This window comes from Macaca fascicularis, chromosome 3 (genome assembly GCF_037993035.2).
Source record: "Macaca fascicularis isolate 582-1 chromosome 3, T2T-MFA8v1.1".
In the NCBI taxonomy this organism is placed as follows: Eukaryota; Metazoa; Chordata; class Mammalia; order Primates; family Cercopithecidae; genus Macaca; species Macaca fascicularis.
In genome coordinates, this window is record NC_088377.1 from 101,772,394 (window position 1) to 101,790,079 (window position 17,686).

The 17,686-nt window shown below is 39.3% G+C and overlaps 1 protein-coding gene across 3 annotated transcripts in view; it reads right to left on the minus strand.

Moving 5' to 3' along the window:
- CREB5 (cAMP responsive element binding protein 5) overlaps positions 1-17,686 on the minus strand; it is a 415,731-nt gene that overhangs the window by 324,515 nt on the left and 73,530 nt on the right. For all 3 annotated transcript variants that reach the window (XM_005549906.4, XM_065542173.2, XM_074035306.1), the window contains exons 2-3: positions 13,249-13,320; positions 6,812-6,905 (exon numbers count right to left, since the gene is read on the minus strand). In XM_005549906.4, the coding sequence (XP_005549963.1) occupies positions 6,812-6,905; positions 13,249-13,302 (148 nt within the window). In that variant the 5' untranslated portion in view covers positions 13,303-13,320. The remainder of the gene's footprint in view (positions 1-6,811; positions 6,906-13,248; positions 13,321-17,686) is intronic.

Below are 17,686 nucleotides of genomic sequence, written 5' to 3' on the forward strand. Positions count from 1 at the left end.
GTAACCAATTTTATATTCTACACCTACTCACGATCAACCATGAGCTACCCCAAGTGTTCCAACTGCAATCAAGCCACAATTTCAATTTGCTTTACTGAGGCTAAGCTAGTAAGAAGGGTTATTAACACCAAGAGATCAAGTCTGCTGGCTGAGTGAACTAGGGGACCCAAGGTGATTTTATTATCAAAAATTGTCCTAAATAGCAGAAGCTAATGCTTAACTTTCCACTGAGTCCCTGATTGCCTGAGTTCTCCTGTACTCTTAGTCAAAGGGGACTGGTTTCCAGGTAGAACAAAGACTGCAAGCAAGCTTTTCATATAAAAAAAGAATACTACAGAGCAAGGCCTCCAAAGGATTCAGGGGAATTATTCAAAATTCCATTTTGCTTGACCAGCTAAGAACATGGACAAGAAACGAACAATTCCTATAAATGCCAGTACCACTTACATTCTATTTGTCACAATGGATGAGACAATCTGATTTTAAACCACAACTCTTTGTTCTTTGCAATGCTTATGTGTTAGAAGAATCTCCCAAAAACTTTTGATTATTTTCTCCATTGGATAACTATTAAAGAGATACCAATAATATAAGAAAAAGTAGTTCAGGATTTATATCCAAACATACAACTGAGACCAAAATGTGTTCTTAGTATGTATAGCTCACACATCTAGGTGTATGGTAAAAAAAATTCCAGACACATATGGACTTTGAGCAAACTACTTATTCCTTTGATCTTGTTTCCTCATATGAAAAAAAAAGTGGTAAGGATTGAATGACCTAATGTATGTAAAGCACAGGGCTCAATGACTGGTAAAAGGGAAGGCAATAAATGGTAGCTAGTATTATTACCATGCTGCCCTCTGGTGCAAGCCATCTCCCCCACCCTCTGCTCCATAAAGATCCAATTAATTCACACAGTGGGAAGTTACTATATACCTTTACTATCAATGGAATTGCCAAGAAGAAGAGGTAAGTATGGGTCGTGTGTGTGTGTGTATGTGTGTGCACGTGCTCGCGTGTGATTTATTTACTCAGTTTTTACAATATCCTAACTCATTCTAAAAAGAATTTGGAGTGAGATATGCCATCTTCCCTCTGGCTTCCCCCTTAAAATGGCCAGGGATTATTAAATAGACTCTTGTGGCAAAGAACCATGAGCAGTGGATTTGGGTTCTGTGATTGGATCACGATTAGCCTCTTGGGAACAAATGTTTTACTTCCCTGAATTACTTTCTTGCTTTCTCCATGGTGAGAATTAGGTTTAGAGCCTGGAGCTAGAGCTGGGCCCTGATTCTAGACCTAATCCTGGGACACAGTCGGGTTCTGAAGGACTATACTGTCATTCATGTTAGATGCTCCCTATCAAATGGTGAGTCCTGAGAATCTGATGAATGAAGGAAGATGGAATGAAGAAGCCAGTCTTTCCTGCCTTTCTTCAGTGTCAGCTCAAGATGTAGTCAGCTGTGCCACACTTGGTCTTGTGGTCTTACCCACATCCAGTCCCACCACATTCAGGGGTCAGGGAGAAAAGACCCCTGAGCCTAAAGTACCTAGAGGCCTTTCCTGATCCCCTTTCCTGCTGGTCACTTGCTATCACAATCATGTTTTATCTTCATCATAGCACTTGTCACTAACTGATACTTATTTACTTATCTGAGTTTTTTGCTGTTATTTATTATCTCCCTTCCTCTGCACCCCACTTGAGTAGTAAGTTTCATGAAAAAAGAGACCTCACCTGTCTTGTTCGATGCAGCAATTAACACTTATTGTAGGCACTCAATGAGTGTTTGCTGAATGAACGAATCACATGGCGGTAGAAGAGCAACTTCAGTCCCTCTTCCTATGCCTTGACTGGTGCCTGCCCTAACCTCCTTCCAAGCACAGACCAGTTGCCTGTAGCATTAGCTGGGCCAGAATGTCAGCGGGTAGGCTACCGAGGCATTTAAAAGACACACAGTTGGCCAGGTGCTGTGGCTCACGCCTGTAATCCCAGCACTTTGGGAGGCCAAGCAGGGCAGATCATCTGAGGTTGGGAGTTCGAGACCAGCCTAACAAACATCGAGAAACCCCGTTTCTACTAAAAATGCAAAATTAGCCGGGTGTGGTGGTGCATGCCTCTAACCCCAGCTACTCAGGAGGCTGAGGCAGGAAAATCACTGGAACCCAGGAGGCGGAGGTTGCAGTGCGCTGAGATAGTGCCATTGCACTCTAGCCTGGGCAACAAGAGGGAAACTCCATCTCAAAACAAAAGAAAACAAAAGACACACAGTTACGTGTGTCTTTCTTATCTTACGCTTCCCACCTGAGATGTCTGTCAATTGGGTTTTACCTTGTGGGAAAGATCCACAACACCCTTGAACTTTATCTTCCCCTCTCCCTGAAGGCAACACAATCTATCATCTTCTAGGTCACACACACACACATGTGAGCACATGAGAGGACACATGTGCACACACAGCCCTACCTTGGAGGGCTGTCTCAATCTTTCTCCACAGGAAAGATTGAACTTGCTGGTATCAAGATTTACAGTGGAGATGGAGAAAAAGTCATGTGCTCCATTTGAGTTTTTGTTTTAATAGGAATTCTTATTTGGAATATTATTTGTTTGTTCAGCTATAAATAAGATTGCACTTTGATTCTCATTCTGGGTCTTTCCCCGCCCCCGCCCCCGCACAGAACCCAGGAACTCTATAAAGAACTCAGGGTGGGGACATTTAACAAGGCAAGATTTGCAAATTCCTAGGTACCTACCCATAGTACCAGGGAAGTAGACTCAAACACCACCCTCTTTACCACTATACTGAAATTTGATCATGATTTTCAAACCAAACATTGCATAACATAATAGCTGTTAATTTTGAAAGCTGCCTGCGGATGTGCATTGTCCTCTACACATTCCCACTTCAAACTTGGCACTCAAAAACCTTCTACATCACGACTTCCCTTACTATGAAATTATCCTTCTTCACAATGAGAACAGCTGAAGGGAACAATTCACATCCATCATCACATTAGGACTCTAGAAATGCATCACATGGACCAAATAAAGATGGGAGGACCCAGGCGAAGGGTTGTGCAAGTCTCTCAAAGGGAGTCTTGGACTCTCAAAGTCCAGCGCTGTCGTCTCCATTTGTGTCTCTACTCTGTCCCTTTGAATAAGGGGTTTATGTTTACTGTCTATCCAGAAGATAGGGCTTATTCTACTAAAACACGGAGACTGTCCCTTTTAATACTTTACCTGATGGCATGTCAAAAATCATTTACAATCACTTTTTAGGAGTGACTCTACCTGGCCTAAATGAAATGGACTTTATGATAAAGCTGTGAAATTATTTCTGATCTTTCAACCTGTTGGAAACTTAGAGTATATCTGTGACATATTAATGCCTTCCCCAACTACAATAGTTACAACTAATTAAGGATAAGGTGATTTTCCAAAATTTTCCAAAATAAAGGTTAACCAGATATTCTGAAGTTTGTCATATAAATATCTATTATATTTTATCTTCTTAAAATATGACAAGCCTCAACTCATCTGAAATAAAATGTGTAATTGAATATTGCTTGAAAAAATAGTCCAGGAGGAACTTGAAGATTTTTGCCCTGATGTTTTGATTTACATTATTTTTATTATCATTGTTACTATATTGCAAGTCATATAAAATCATTCATCTTCATGAGAGGCCACAAAATATGATAAAGTAAATAAAATTTTAATGAGCATGTTTGTTTCTTTTCCAGGACCAGAAGGCTTTAGTGTGAGTTCTAGCAATCTTTTAAGAAAAAAAGTATTCTAATATCACATAAACACATAAAATAAAAGAGAAACTAATTTTCAAACTCATAAGATACTAAAACTCATCATGGACAGTATGACAAAATATAATTACAAAGTAATTTGGCCTATGAACATAGTTTTAATAAAAATATACTCTGAAGCTTTTAATAAATCAAATTTAAATCAGGCAACAGTCAAGTAAAATCTTGTCATATGTGTAATCATAATCCAATATGCCACAATTAGCATTATGGAAAATGAGGCTTGAGAAAATAAACATTGAAGGATTTCCTAGGCAAAAAATTAAAAAATAACAAACTAAAAATGCCCAACACAATAGCCTATTATAATTCAGGATGAACAATGTTGGTATATTACATCGAGTTCTCTAAGTGCAAAGAAATTCATCCAGACTGTATAGCTCTGCATTCCCTTCCAGTAAGAAAATTCTATGAAACTAAGAACATGCAAAGTGGGTAGCAAGTTTTAAAATTTAGCACTTCATTTCATTAGGAGTATTAAATGGCCTCACACCAACCTCAACATAAACCATGAGAAAGCAAAAGAAAATATGTCAATATATTACTCATGCTGTTTTTCCTCATATTTATTTCTCTCTTCATTTTCTCATTCTAAATTTGACATAATAAAAATTAGAGTTACTCTTCTCCAAATAATTTTCCTCCTGGCACTGCCAGTGATTGGCAGCAACAGCCTCAAATTAATAAGGATCCGGTAAGAACAATTGCAAAGCTGCAAGAGATTAACCAAAAAAACCTGCTTTAGGCACTATATAGAAAAATGCTTCATTTCAGTGTTCACACATCTTCAGCTGCTCTTTCTCAGACTTTCAGATGGGGCTCCTTAGAGGACCATCCTGGCAGCCTGCCTGAAAGACTGCTCTGGTACTTACACTATAGTAGTAATCTCTCTACATAATCATCATTCCCTAAACTCACCTCCCACTCCTTTCCAATTTGGGAAAAATAAAGGGAGAACTTTTGAATTTAAATATTGGGAATTGCAGAGTCTACAAGCTTGCTACTTGTGTATCTATGCTCACTGATGAACCATTAAGTTATACTACAGGGACTCTACAGAACATGACGGATACAAAACAAAAGAATAGGCCATCCTTCCTAATCCTTCTAGGCTGCTATAATTCTTATGAATTTGAGTTTCTCCATCTCTGTTTGTAGACTTAAAGAAAGAACAAACAATTTTTAAAGAGCAAGCTCATAGAAAAACAACAACGAACAGAGGCTGACAGGTGGCGAGTGGTGGGTGAAGAGAAGGGCAGAGGCTGCCTTTGAACTTGGAGTCTTCCAAGCCAGAGCACATTGGCACTATCAACAAGTCACTGGATGTGTGGATGGCTCTGACACCGGGGGTACTGGGAGAATTTGACCGTGTCTATAAAGTGGCAAAGTCTGATGATGCAGTAGCCATGTGCGGGTCAGTGGGTTAGGACTGCAGCATCAAGGGCCCTCATCTTTTCCCTGTGTTCTGAGCCTGGGACAGAAGCTCCATCACCTGTGCCCTTTCTCCTCTGTCAGTAACAATGGGTTATAATAACCTGTCTGACAAAACTCGTAGAGGATTATTGATAATAGTGATGTCCTGCACGTGTTTCCCAGAACTTGAAATAAATTTTTTTAAAAAGAATTTTTAAAAATTGTAATAACAAAGCACTTTTAAAATTAAAGTAACATAGAAACACTAAATTACATGAGCCAGGCCTGGCAGTACAGTTTGTTTCTCTTCTAATACATTTAAAACATATCCATAGGTGTGCTAAGGAGAGAAGGGCTAAGGTGAAAAATTTCTAGCCTAAGAAGAGTAACAGGAAACTGTTTGATTATCCTGCTAGGATTTATGCAACACTTTTCCTTACATTCTTTCATTGAATCTCCACAATAAGCCTGTGAAACAGACTTGGCAGATACAATCATTCCCATTTTTTGGGAAAAGAAACTGAAGCCCAAAAAGGTTCAATAAGTAGCTCAAGGTCATGGCCAGGTGAGGCAAAGCCCAGGATAGAGTTCAGGTTCCTCACTCCTGTCCCTGCACTTTTTCTAATTTACCATACTACTCTCAAAATCAGAAGAAATCACAATTAGCTGATGGATTATTGGTATTATTTATTTCTGCTCACATTTGCTGAGCACTTGCCGTTTCCATACATTCTCTCATTTAATCTCCCACATACGAGGCAGGTATTGTTTCCTAAGGACACCTTCACTGACCATCTCAATCCAAAAAGAGGGCTCATTCTACCAAAGTTGCATAGCACCTTTTCCTTAAAATACTCATTTGTATATGTCATGGATGATCCTTTATTTTAGCTAAGTTTTCATATGCATGCTATATTGTGATATCCTTGAGGACAGGAAGCATATCAATCTTTGCATTTCCCATGGCTCACAGAACAGTGCAGTGTGCATAGATGCCCAATTAACATTTGTTGCTTGAGTGTGATTACAGGTATGTAATTTTTTTTTTTTTTGAGATGGAGTCTTGCTGTGTTGCCCAGGCTGGAGTGCAGTGGCCTGATCTCAGCTCACTGCAACCTCCACCTCCCGGGTTCAAGCGATTCTCGTGCCTCAGCCTCCCGAGTAGCTGGGATTACAGGTGCATCCCACCATGCCCGGCTAATTTTTGTATTTTTTGTAGAGATGGGGTTTCACCATGTTGACCAGGCTAGTCTCACTCGAACTCCTGACCTCAAGTGATCCACCCACCTCAGCCTCCCAAACTGCTGGGATTACAGGTGTGAGCCATAGCGCCCAACCAGGTATGTAATTTTTAAAACAACTTATATAGAGCCAAGTTGCATAGTAATAAATATTTCACTTTCTAGAAAATGAGAAGTTGCCGCTCTTCAATCACTTGGGTGAATATTACCTGATTATATTTCTGCTATACCTTAGAAACGTGTATTTTCAAGGTGCACAATTTACCAAGAAGAACAAGTACCTTGCATGGAACGGATCTGATCACCCAAAGCTTCTTTTCCTGATGGCTCCTTACCTGATAACATATTGTCTGTTTTTATTGAAGGAAACTTCAAAGTCATTTCATGTTTGTGCCTATGAATCATCAGATGGTCCTCTGTTGGGAAGCGCTGTCAGACAAATAAAAAAAAAAGGGAGGGGAGAAGAGGAGCCATTCAGTTTTTAAAAACATATTTACCATTATTGAGAAAAAGACTTATTTAGCATTGCAAACATGACAGGCAAAACAACAAAAAAAAAACATTTCTGAAAAAGTGTGAAAGCATGAGTAAGTGAAGTTGCAAGACTTTTTATGCAAGCAAATGTGCTAGGATATTCCTTTAAATTACACCCAAATATATGCATTATAATTTTCATTAAAGTTTACCAAAGGGGTTAACTACAATTGCAGAAAAATCTGGCTGAGTACTAATAATAAGCAGAAAATTTTCGCCTTCTATACCTTCCCTGGGAACTTTTTTGAAAGGACTCTACTTCTTAGATAGATACTCCCTGGATATATCCAACTATGCTGACTAATCAGTAAACTATATATTTCTTTAGGAGCTATGGGTTTGCACTTTAAACTTTGTATTTAAAGAATAAAACAGGAGGAAGCAAATGAACAATACTGAAGGTATTAAAATAACATATATACAAAAAATGAGCTGTGCCCTAATGCCTACCTAAGTAGGCAGCATTTAAAAAAAAAGTGTTTAAATGAATGCTTATTTGTGGTCATGAAGTATAACTAATAATGGCAACATGACAAGTTAAAATTTTTCCATTTCTTCTTATACGTATGAGAAAACCATGTCCAAAACATGAAAATGACTTTAGACCTGAGTAGCACTGGAATTTTGCAAAATCACTTGGAACTTTTCAAATGTAGTTAATGTTTTACATAATAGTGTAAAAATTAAGTGTAAGGTATGATAAGTATGCTAGACATTATCTATGAATTAACCAAAAATAGGAGAAAGGCATGATGAAAGAAAAGAATCGTGATTCAAGTCAGACTTTGGCTAAGAATTATATGCCATGCCTAATTATTTGACATATGTATCTACAAATGTACACTGTGAAATTTGTACAGTACATTTCCATTTATGAAGACTTTGCCCACCTATTATCTGATATTTTAAAATTACACATATAATTTTGGAGTAACATGACAAATTATTTTTAGTATTCTATGTTCTGTGCAACGTAATAAACCAATGCTTATTTTTAAGTTTCAGGGAATGATATTATGGTTGTCAAAAATGCTGCTCCCAAATGTTTTTGGCTGTCTGACTTCTGGTCACATGGTGGGACTGAACTTTCTGGCCCTCTTGTGGTTGCATGAAGCCATGTGACTAGTTCTGCCTATTAAGTAATGAATGAAAGTGACATGTCACCCAGGGGCCAGCATCTAATTCCTGGTGTAAGACCCTCTAGCATTCCCCCTTCTCTTTTGTTTTAACATGGCAACTAGCAATATTGGAAATAGTGGCTACCCAATCATCCTAAATCTCTGAGGCATTAGGAAAAGCATTTCTGAATTCTAAAGTATTATGAAGAACTTCCTGCCAATCTACAATAGAAATGTATCCTTGGGGAACAGAAATAAGCCTTTGTTGCTCTAAGCCATTGAAGCTTTGGGATAATTTGTTATTGTAGCAGATCCTAGCCTATCCTGCTTCAGACTAGTATGTTTGTAGTAACTGAACATAACAGAATATCTGCTTTATCAATGTCAAATGAAAATACAACAGAGGATGATATTTTCTGCTGAACATTTCCAAATCTTCAACAACTTAGAAAATCTTTCAGAGCTTCCTAATTCCTCAGGATAGTCAATATAAGTTTTAATTACATTTGTTCACTAGGGTAGAAATGTTTTCTGCAAATGGCATGGATTTATGTTCATGAGAATGAAGGAATTCTCTGGGCTGAATCATATAAAATATTCTAAAAGTAGTTCTTTGCATAAATATCACTTACTTACTTGTCATTTGTATTATATAAATTGGAGAGCACTGGCTTTTGCAAAACATGGTAATTATGCCAGATTTCTGAATATACTGAAGTTTGCTTTATATGACATGATTTTTTTTTTGCTACTGGTTCATCCACTCTCTTGGTCTATAACACTGTATAATGACTGCACCAAATTTGTAGCAGTACCACGTGTGATTTAGAGACTGGGTTGCCTAGTCTTTCTGCCAAACAACTAATTATGATTTTTGTTTCATATATATACAAAATATGTATAAAATACACATATACATATATAATGTACTATAAAAATATATTTTATATATATACTATATTTCAGATATACTATATTTTATATGTATTTGTATATTCAAAAATATACAACATGGTAACAGCCTTCATTTCATATCTATAAGCCATTTTTTGACTTTGTAAAATAATAGCCTAAAGTAGGATATGAACCAGAATACTTCTTAAATAACAATAATTTCCATAATACAACATACTGACTATAATTACCTTCCAAGTGACATAATAAAGGACATCGTGATTTTTTTTTAATTCAGCAGGAACATAGCAGCAAATTGAAAATAACGAAAATATACAGTCTGCAACAGATATAGAGCTGAGAAAGGCCACTGGAATTCAGAACGTGGTTAATTCAGAAGGCAGAGAGAGAGTGAAATTAACATTGAGCTCTGTGAGATTACAAAGAGCAAGAGAAACTCTTCCTTCTGAGACAAAGATAGTGTCGAAGAGCAATAACATAAAAAATCTCCCACGTGACTGTGGTGGCTCACGCCTGTAATCCCAGCACTTTGGGAGGCCGAGGCGGGTGGATCACCTGAGGTCAGGAGTTTGAGACCAGCCTGGCCAACATGGCGAAACCCCATTTCTACTAAAAATAAAAAAATTAGCCAGGCATGGTGGCACATGCCTGTAATCCCAGCTACTCGGGAGGCTGAGGCAGGAGAATCACTTGAACCTGGGAAGCGGAGGTTGCAGTGAACCAAGATCGTGCCAGCCTGGGTAACAAGAGTGAAACACCACCTCAAAAAAAAAAAAAAAAAAAAAAAAAAGTCTCCCTTGTATTATAGGCCATTCCTAATAGAGCTAAGTTTCTTTACCATGGGGGAAAAGGAGAGAAAAATCCTTTCGTTGCCCCCAGCACAGGGCAAGCACTGATAACTTCTATTTACTCCCCTTTCCAATTCTCAGTCATCCTGTCTTCTCAGTGCAGGTTCCCAGGCTGTGGGTTGTCCCTAAAGTAAATACCATGGCCGCAACAATTGACTTGACTGTGAGTTTCTAATACCCCAGGAGACCTTTGTGACTCCTGGGTGACTGTTACATTTTCTTAATTCTAACACCTCTTCCATTGAAAGATGCACATATTTTTATAACAGCTTGTCAAGGAAAAAATACACTTCCACATTAAATGAAGACATCGAGTTTTAGAAGCATCTTTACATTTAAATCTGAAGTGGGGGAAGCTTGGAATTGTTCCTTAAAATCAAGAAACTTTGTCAATCCCAATTTCCATGTCGGTCTAACCATTTCCTCGGTCCACTCAGGCTTCTCAAGGAAATGACTTGCTCCTTCACCAAGAAGTTCAAGGTCATTCAAAATGAACTCCCTTCAACCTCTATTAACCACCTCTATTTCAGCATTTTCATGTCACTTCCTTGATTCTCTTTCCAACCCCTCCTTTCTCAGAGGAATTAGCACCCCCACTCCTCCCCAGGTTCATCTATACCCCTTATCTTCTGCGGATTAGCCATGTAAACCAGCATGCTCACTCCTTCTGTCTCACTGGTTTCTTGTCCTTGACAAACTCCAGCTTGTCTATCCTTTAATTTTAAAAAAGCTGTTTCCTTCTCAGGCTACCATTATATCACTCCGCTTCCCGTCACTGCCTAGTGCTCTTGAAAGAGTCCTCTATGTTTGCCACCTCCGCTTCCTCACCACCCACTCACTCATTAATCCCTTGCAGTTTGGCCTCCGCCCCTGCTGCCCTCTCATAGGTTGCCGGCAAGCACCCAGCTGCCAAAGCCAACAGCCTGTGCCCAGGCCTCTAGCTGTCCCAGTTCTAGCAGTGCCTGACACCAGTGACCACATGTCTGTGGCATTCATTTCTTTCTACCTTGCCTGTTGCCAGAAAGAAGAAGGGCTTAGAGCAATACATAAAATAGTTTGGGAGAACATGGATTAGAAGTAGATGACCCCAAAAGAGAAGAGATCAAAAGAAAGGAAGGCTAAAGCCAAAATGCAAATCAGAGGGTAGTCATTCTCAACCAGGGGCAATCTGGGCCCACAGGGGACATTTGGCAATGTCTGGAAACATTTTTGGTCATAACAACTGGGGAATGCTTCTGGGATCTAGTGGGTAGAGGCCAGGGATGCTGCTAAACATCGTAAAACACACAGGACAGCTACCCAAGACATAGAATTATCCAGCCCCCAAATATTCACGGTGCCAAGCTTGGAAAATTATTTCATATAGTCCAATGACTAATGTGCAGCTCTCTTCTCTCTGACTTACCTAAATATTAGATACGGCTTACAGCCCCTTCCTTGAAACACTGTCCTCTACTGTCCTCCACAACCCTGGAGGTTGCTGGGAATCCTAACTCACCCTGAACCCTCTTTTGCCTTTGCTGGGTCTCTGGAGAGTCCCAGTCCATTAAATGCCCCTTCCTTAGCAGAGACTGGCATTTACCTCCCCAAGTAAAGTCAATCCCTGTATTATACTCTTCAAGGTGGCCTATGGTCTTCCTTCATGGAAAATTGCAATTGACTAATTAAGTGATTTACTGATCATGTGACTATAGACTTGATTCCTAAACTAGAAGCTCTGTGAGGACACAGACACAAATGTCTTGTGATAATTGTTTCCCCAGAGCAATCAGATTGCCTGGCATATAGTAGGCTCCCAAAAAGTGTGTTGAGAGATTTGAGTTGAATCAAACTTAGTGTGACATTTTCACCACCAAAGCAAAGCAAACTGCTCAAATTATCTGATTCCCTGTGGCTATCAAGACTTCTCTTTAAAGAAGCTGAATGGGAATACGTTCTACCTTAGGAATTAAGTTTTAACTTAGTTACCCTAGTAACTTAGTAAAGTGACACTCTGTATCCACAATGAAGAGTCCTGGTCTAGCAGGATTTTTACCAGTTACTTATCACTCTGTTTTTTCCTAGTGTTTTCTTCTTCAAAATCATCTCCTAACCAGTTTGCTTCAAAATAATTTTTGCACTGCTCTTGCTATTTATAAGTTGGAAATAAGCATTGACATAAAGCCCCTGGTATAACTTCTAGAACCTGAGCAAAGGACTCTGGTTGTTCAGTCAATGGTTGATAACACCAGCAACAATGTCTTATATTTCAATGACCTCTTCCTTCCAAAAGGCTCCCAGAATCCTCCACAAACTCCCTGGGGAGGTTAATAAGAAGGGTCCTCAATGAACCCTTCTTACTAAGCTCTCATCTGACTGCTAAGCATTGCTCCACGCTCTACTGCCAACCCCACCACATGAACAGCCAGGAGAGTGAGGCAAAGAGTGTAACTCGCCACACCTGAAAGACCCCTGTGCTCTGGGTTCCAAACCTGTCCTATATCCCACAGAATGAAGATCTAGGCATGAGAGTAACCACGTGTAGTCATTTTCCAATGACTGGAATGTGGAGATACCCAAAGGGTCAAGAGTAGAAAAAGTCACTGTCACGTTCCAAAGGTAAAGTGCAAAACTCTGATTTTAGGTGATGAATGTTTCTAATTTCTTTCAAAGAGATAGATTCCAATATAATAATAGTAGCAGCAGCAATAGTAGTAACAACAGTGGACAATAATTGAGCTCATATTGTGTGCAGTCCCTATATTAAACAGTCTACTGGCAGTATCTCATCGAATTCCCACAGTAATTCCACTTGATGGAAGCCATCAGAGCATAAAAGAGATTTAGTCCAACACAGCAGGACAATTTCCCTCTTAAAGTTTACATACGTAGGAAAACTATAGACTCTACAAGAGTTATAGGGAGTTTGGGGTTTTTTTTACTCAAATTGGAAAATAAAACAAAATAAAATTTAACCTGTGATGTTAAGCTATTTCATCAGTAATCTCGAAGCCCAGCCAGTATATTCAAGTGGCTTTTGTAAAAGTAAGCACTCTCCTTCCCTCTTTCTGAAATGATGGCCCTGCATATTTGCTGGGCAGGATACACCTGGCTTGCTTCCAGGAGGAAGTTAAGGGCAGAAATGCCCAACACTGCTACTTCTCAGGGGATGAGAGGGAAGTATTTCAAACTATTCAAAACAGAATATAATGATGGCGATGAAGATGATGATGATCACGATACTGATGGGGAGGGGGACTTTGGTGGTGTCTTGGTAAAGAAGGAAAGCCCAGGGCGGGCATGATTGCCGGGTGAGAGTTGCTTCCCTTTTGGAAAGTAGGCTCTGCATGTCAGAGCATGGAGGATCCGCACACTCACCTGGGAGCAGCCTGGGGCACTGCAGACAAACGGCCTCTCCTGCTCCAAATTCATCTTGGATTCCTCATAAATCTGAAGGATCAGAGGGAAAGGGAGGAAGGAAAAAAGAAATCCATGAATATCTTCTGCTTCCACCTGAGCAACATGAGAAAGGCAATTACTCAGAGCCCCCTTTCTATGCCAATACCAAAATTAGATGAGCAGAACATTAACACGAATGCGCACAGGCCCTGATTGGCTGTAGTTCTTTGGGCTCACCTAGGTTGGGCTCCTATTGTCCTTTACTTGAGTGCATACTAACTACTTGGAAGAAAACTGCTATGGGGGTGGTCGCAGCAGAAATCCTCCCTGTGGAAAACCACCTGGTGGGTGTTACTACCAGGGAAGACCACACCTGTGGAGGAAGGTTCTCAGGCAAAGCGCACACCAACCCTTGTTCAGTACTGCTGAAAGCTTTTGGGATTTGCTCCTTAGGACAGCAAGAGGGGTGGCAATCACTGGGTAACTGCCAGTGTGAAAAGGCCACCCCTGAGCAACAGGCGAAATGAGACGCCCACAATCACCCCAGCAAGCTTCAGCATTCCCAAGGGACTACAGAGTAGCTGTGGCGCCAGATTAGCAAGCAATTCTGGTGGTGAACTGTGATCCTCAATTCCCTCTCATCTCAGGCATTTGATGTGCCTCAACAAAAGTTATCCAAGTTACGCAGGAGTAAATAGAAATTCAAAAAATTCCAAAAACATTACGTTGGATATTTCATTAATTTGGCCTCATAAGCTGACTTGAAATTAATATCAGATTAAGGTTGCTGCGCCCTGATCCAAATACATCATCTGGAATAAGGTAGCTTTCAGGAAAAAAATCTTATAATCAGACAGGCATGGTGGCTCATGCCTGTAATCCCATGAGGGGATACTGGGGCGGGCGGATCATAATGTTGGATTGCTAATGTAGTCTAATCTGAGGCGGGTGGATCACTAAGGTAACCAGCACTGAGGTCAGGAGTTTGAGACCAGCCTGGCCGTCATGGTGAAACCCTATCTCTACTCAAAATACAAAAATTAGCCAGGCATCGTGGTGCACACCTGCAATCCCAGCTACTCGGGAGGCTGGGACAGGAGAATTGCTTGAATCCTGGGAGACGGAGGTTGCAGTGAGTCGAGATCACGCCAGGGCACTCCAGCCTGGGTGACAGAGCTTGCTCCATCTCAAAAATAAACATCAGACACACGTTAAATTACACTGTAGTCTTTTCTCATGTAGCAGTTCAGTTTTTGTTTGTTTGTTTTTTTAATAAAAATAGAGACAAAGTCGTGCTATGTTGCCCAGGCTGGTCTTGAACTTCTGAACTCAAGCAATCCTCTCACCTTGGCCTCCCAAAGTGCTGGGATTACAAGCATGAGCTACCACACCCTGCTGTAGTTAGTTCTAAGGCGCATACATTAGGCAAAAATTGAATGTAGTCAAAATTACCTTTGCAAATCCTCCCAAAAGCCAATATAAGTATAGCATACATGGTTTTGTGGTTACCAATCCACACAGTAACATATATATATATATATGTGTGTGTGTGTGTATGTATGTATATATATATAATAGGAGATATGCATTTAGTTATTTAAGTTACACAATTTAAATAATTTTCTATGTCATACCCCCCCTTTTTTTTTTTTTTTTTTTTACCATTTTTAGAGTTACACTTGTGTGTTACATTACTGCTAACAGCATATGGCTATATTACTGAATTAAAACCTACTGCTTCTACTGTGCACACAGGAAGTAATTTGCCTCTTTAAAATGCCACTTGTAGGTGATTCCAATAGGATTCACAAGTCACCTTGTCCCCTGAAATAGGAAGTTCTACTTGGAGTCATAGAATAATCACCCTTTGTCTGAAGGAAGCTTCATTATCTTTCAACCCAAACCAATTATATGGTACTTTGTATATTGTTACCACCTTTCCCCCCCAAACACTAATATTTTTGGCAATATTCTTTGGGAAAATATATGTATACTTTCACTTTTCTGAAGCACAAAGTGAAAAGACTTGCCTTAGATAACACTTGCCTTAGATAACACTGTCAGTCAGATATTTTAAAGCAATATAAAGGAAATTTTAAAATGTAAACCTATTCAAACCACTATTTCTCACAATTATACAACTTTCACAGAGCGACGCATTTTCACTCTCCATTTGGCCACCCATGAATACAGAGATTACCATAATTTTATAGCTTTCCTGTATTAAGCATATTGTTTAAAATCCTTTACTGTATTATATTTAGAAGAAGAAAGAAACACAAGTATCTTTGGGATCTTTCTGCTTGCCCTTGTCTGGGGAGTGTTGAGCAATTAAAATAACTTCTCACCTTTCACTGTTCATTTGATTTTGCCATCTGTGATCATACAGCATCTCTCTTCCCCACTAGGAATACTGAGAACATACTACTAAGTCTCAAAATAAGGGGTGACTTTAAAGCTGAGAAAATGATTCTGATCCAAGACAAAATAAACAACAGAGTTGTCGGGCTATCCATTAATTAACTACATCTTAGTTTTCTAGTAAATTCATGTAAATGCTTTCCTGGAACTTCTCTGTCTCTGTAGCCTTCCTCTGCCTGACCACTGCCAGATCATTTAATTACTCCATGCCTAAGGCCCATACCTTAATAAGAGGGGTATAAAAACCAACCTTCAGCAACCTCATTCCTCTTAATATTGGCTATGGAGCCTGGTAGATATTTTCAAATTATGGAGAAAGGTCTGTATATTCGTGTGTTGTTTGCCGGGGTTTTTTGGGAAAGTGTTACTGAAACCTCACTCTAATATTAAATATTATCTATTTATAAAATTACAAAATATAAAGTACTATCTTATTTGCCTAAGATGAGTCTTTCTTGGATGCCACTTAAGAGCTTTAGTTGCTAATGTAGAATGTTATTCTTACCAGGTAACATTAGATGATGTGACGGTAAAATGAGAAAGTTTCATATGTGCACATTTATGGCCTACATCTGAAAGTGGTAATTAATTATAATAATTAGATTAATGTCCAAGCAACAGAAATGATCAAGACTGGAAGTGCTACTGCTGAAAGTTTAAAGAGATTCATTAATAAGCCAAAGTAGGGAAGAGATTGACCAAGCCCAGACACTTAAGTATGAGAAGAAAGTATTTTTCTACCATAATCCAACCCCATCCCAATCCCCGGCCCACCAAAGTACTGACCTTCCCCAGAAATTCAGGCCCATAATGCTAATACTTTGGCAATTCTTTTTGATGTCAACATTGTTTGCCTTATCTTAATTAATGGCTGCATTTGCATATGAGCTGCAGCAAATACTTTAGAATTACAGGATGATGCTGGTGCTTGAAGACAACAAAAGGCTCAGCCACATAGATTCTACTGTCTTCATTGAGTCTTCATGATGTGGATGTTATGTTTACAGGAATACGAGCAATCTAATCTGTTAGCCACTGAGATATGTCAGTATAAGAAATCATGCCTCAGAAGACACAAGTTGAGAAATACAATTTGTCCTCAAATCACTTAGAGTTTAGTCATTGATAGGTTCTACTGAGTTACAATTGTTATGTTACTATTTTGTTTTAAAACATAAGTGAGTCTGTATCAATGTATTACATGCCATGGATCCCATGGACCAAATATGTTTTAGCAACATAATACTGGAATAAAAGTCTTCAAGTGGAGTGGCAGTTGCTAAAATAAGTTTTCAGTGATTAATAAGGTCTGAAGTGAGTGGGTGTGTATATATAAGTGTGTGAACTTCAACTGCTTTATTCTGATGCCCTGCAGTTCCCACATTTAGCCCTCTGCAAATAGCATTCTCTTGCTAATTCCTTTCTGTGTAGGTGTTTGCGATAGTTTTTCTAAATGGTACCTCCCTACCATGTAGGCTTTATTACTTTTATCAACGAGTATGATCTGGTCTAGTGTATTAGTCAAGAACCATGGTTTATTTTTATGGTCTATTATTATGGTTCTTTTCTAGCACATATTGTAATAATTATTCTCTCAAACAGACTCTTATTAAATAAAGCCCTGCATAGATTCTTTAACCATTCATCAGGTGGGGGCAAATTACTCAGACAGGATTTGAACGAGGCTGTTCTCTCTCAGTCCTCATCCTCTCATTTCCCATTCAGTTGTTTTACTGGCTTGGATTTTTTAATGAACCAAGTTTTGCTTGGCAACTGCCATACCCTAAGCTCCACTGCATAAAGCTTACATAGTAGGCGTTCAATAAATATTTGTGGAATGGATAATGATCCTGAATCATCACAATACACTGCCCCAAACAGTTTGCCTATTCTCCACTCCTGAGGCAGTGGTTTTCAAACAGTGTTTGCCCTGAATCAAGTTATTGGTGAGGAAGGTAGTTTTGGGGACCACTCAGTCTACCTGTTGACAGTTATG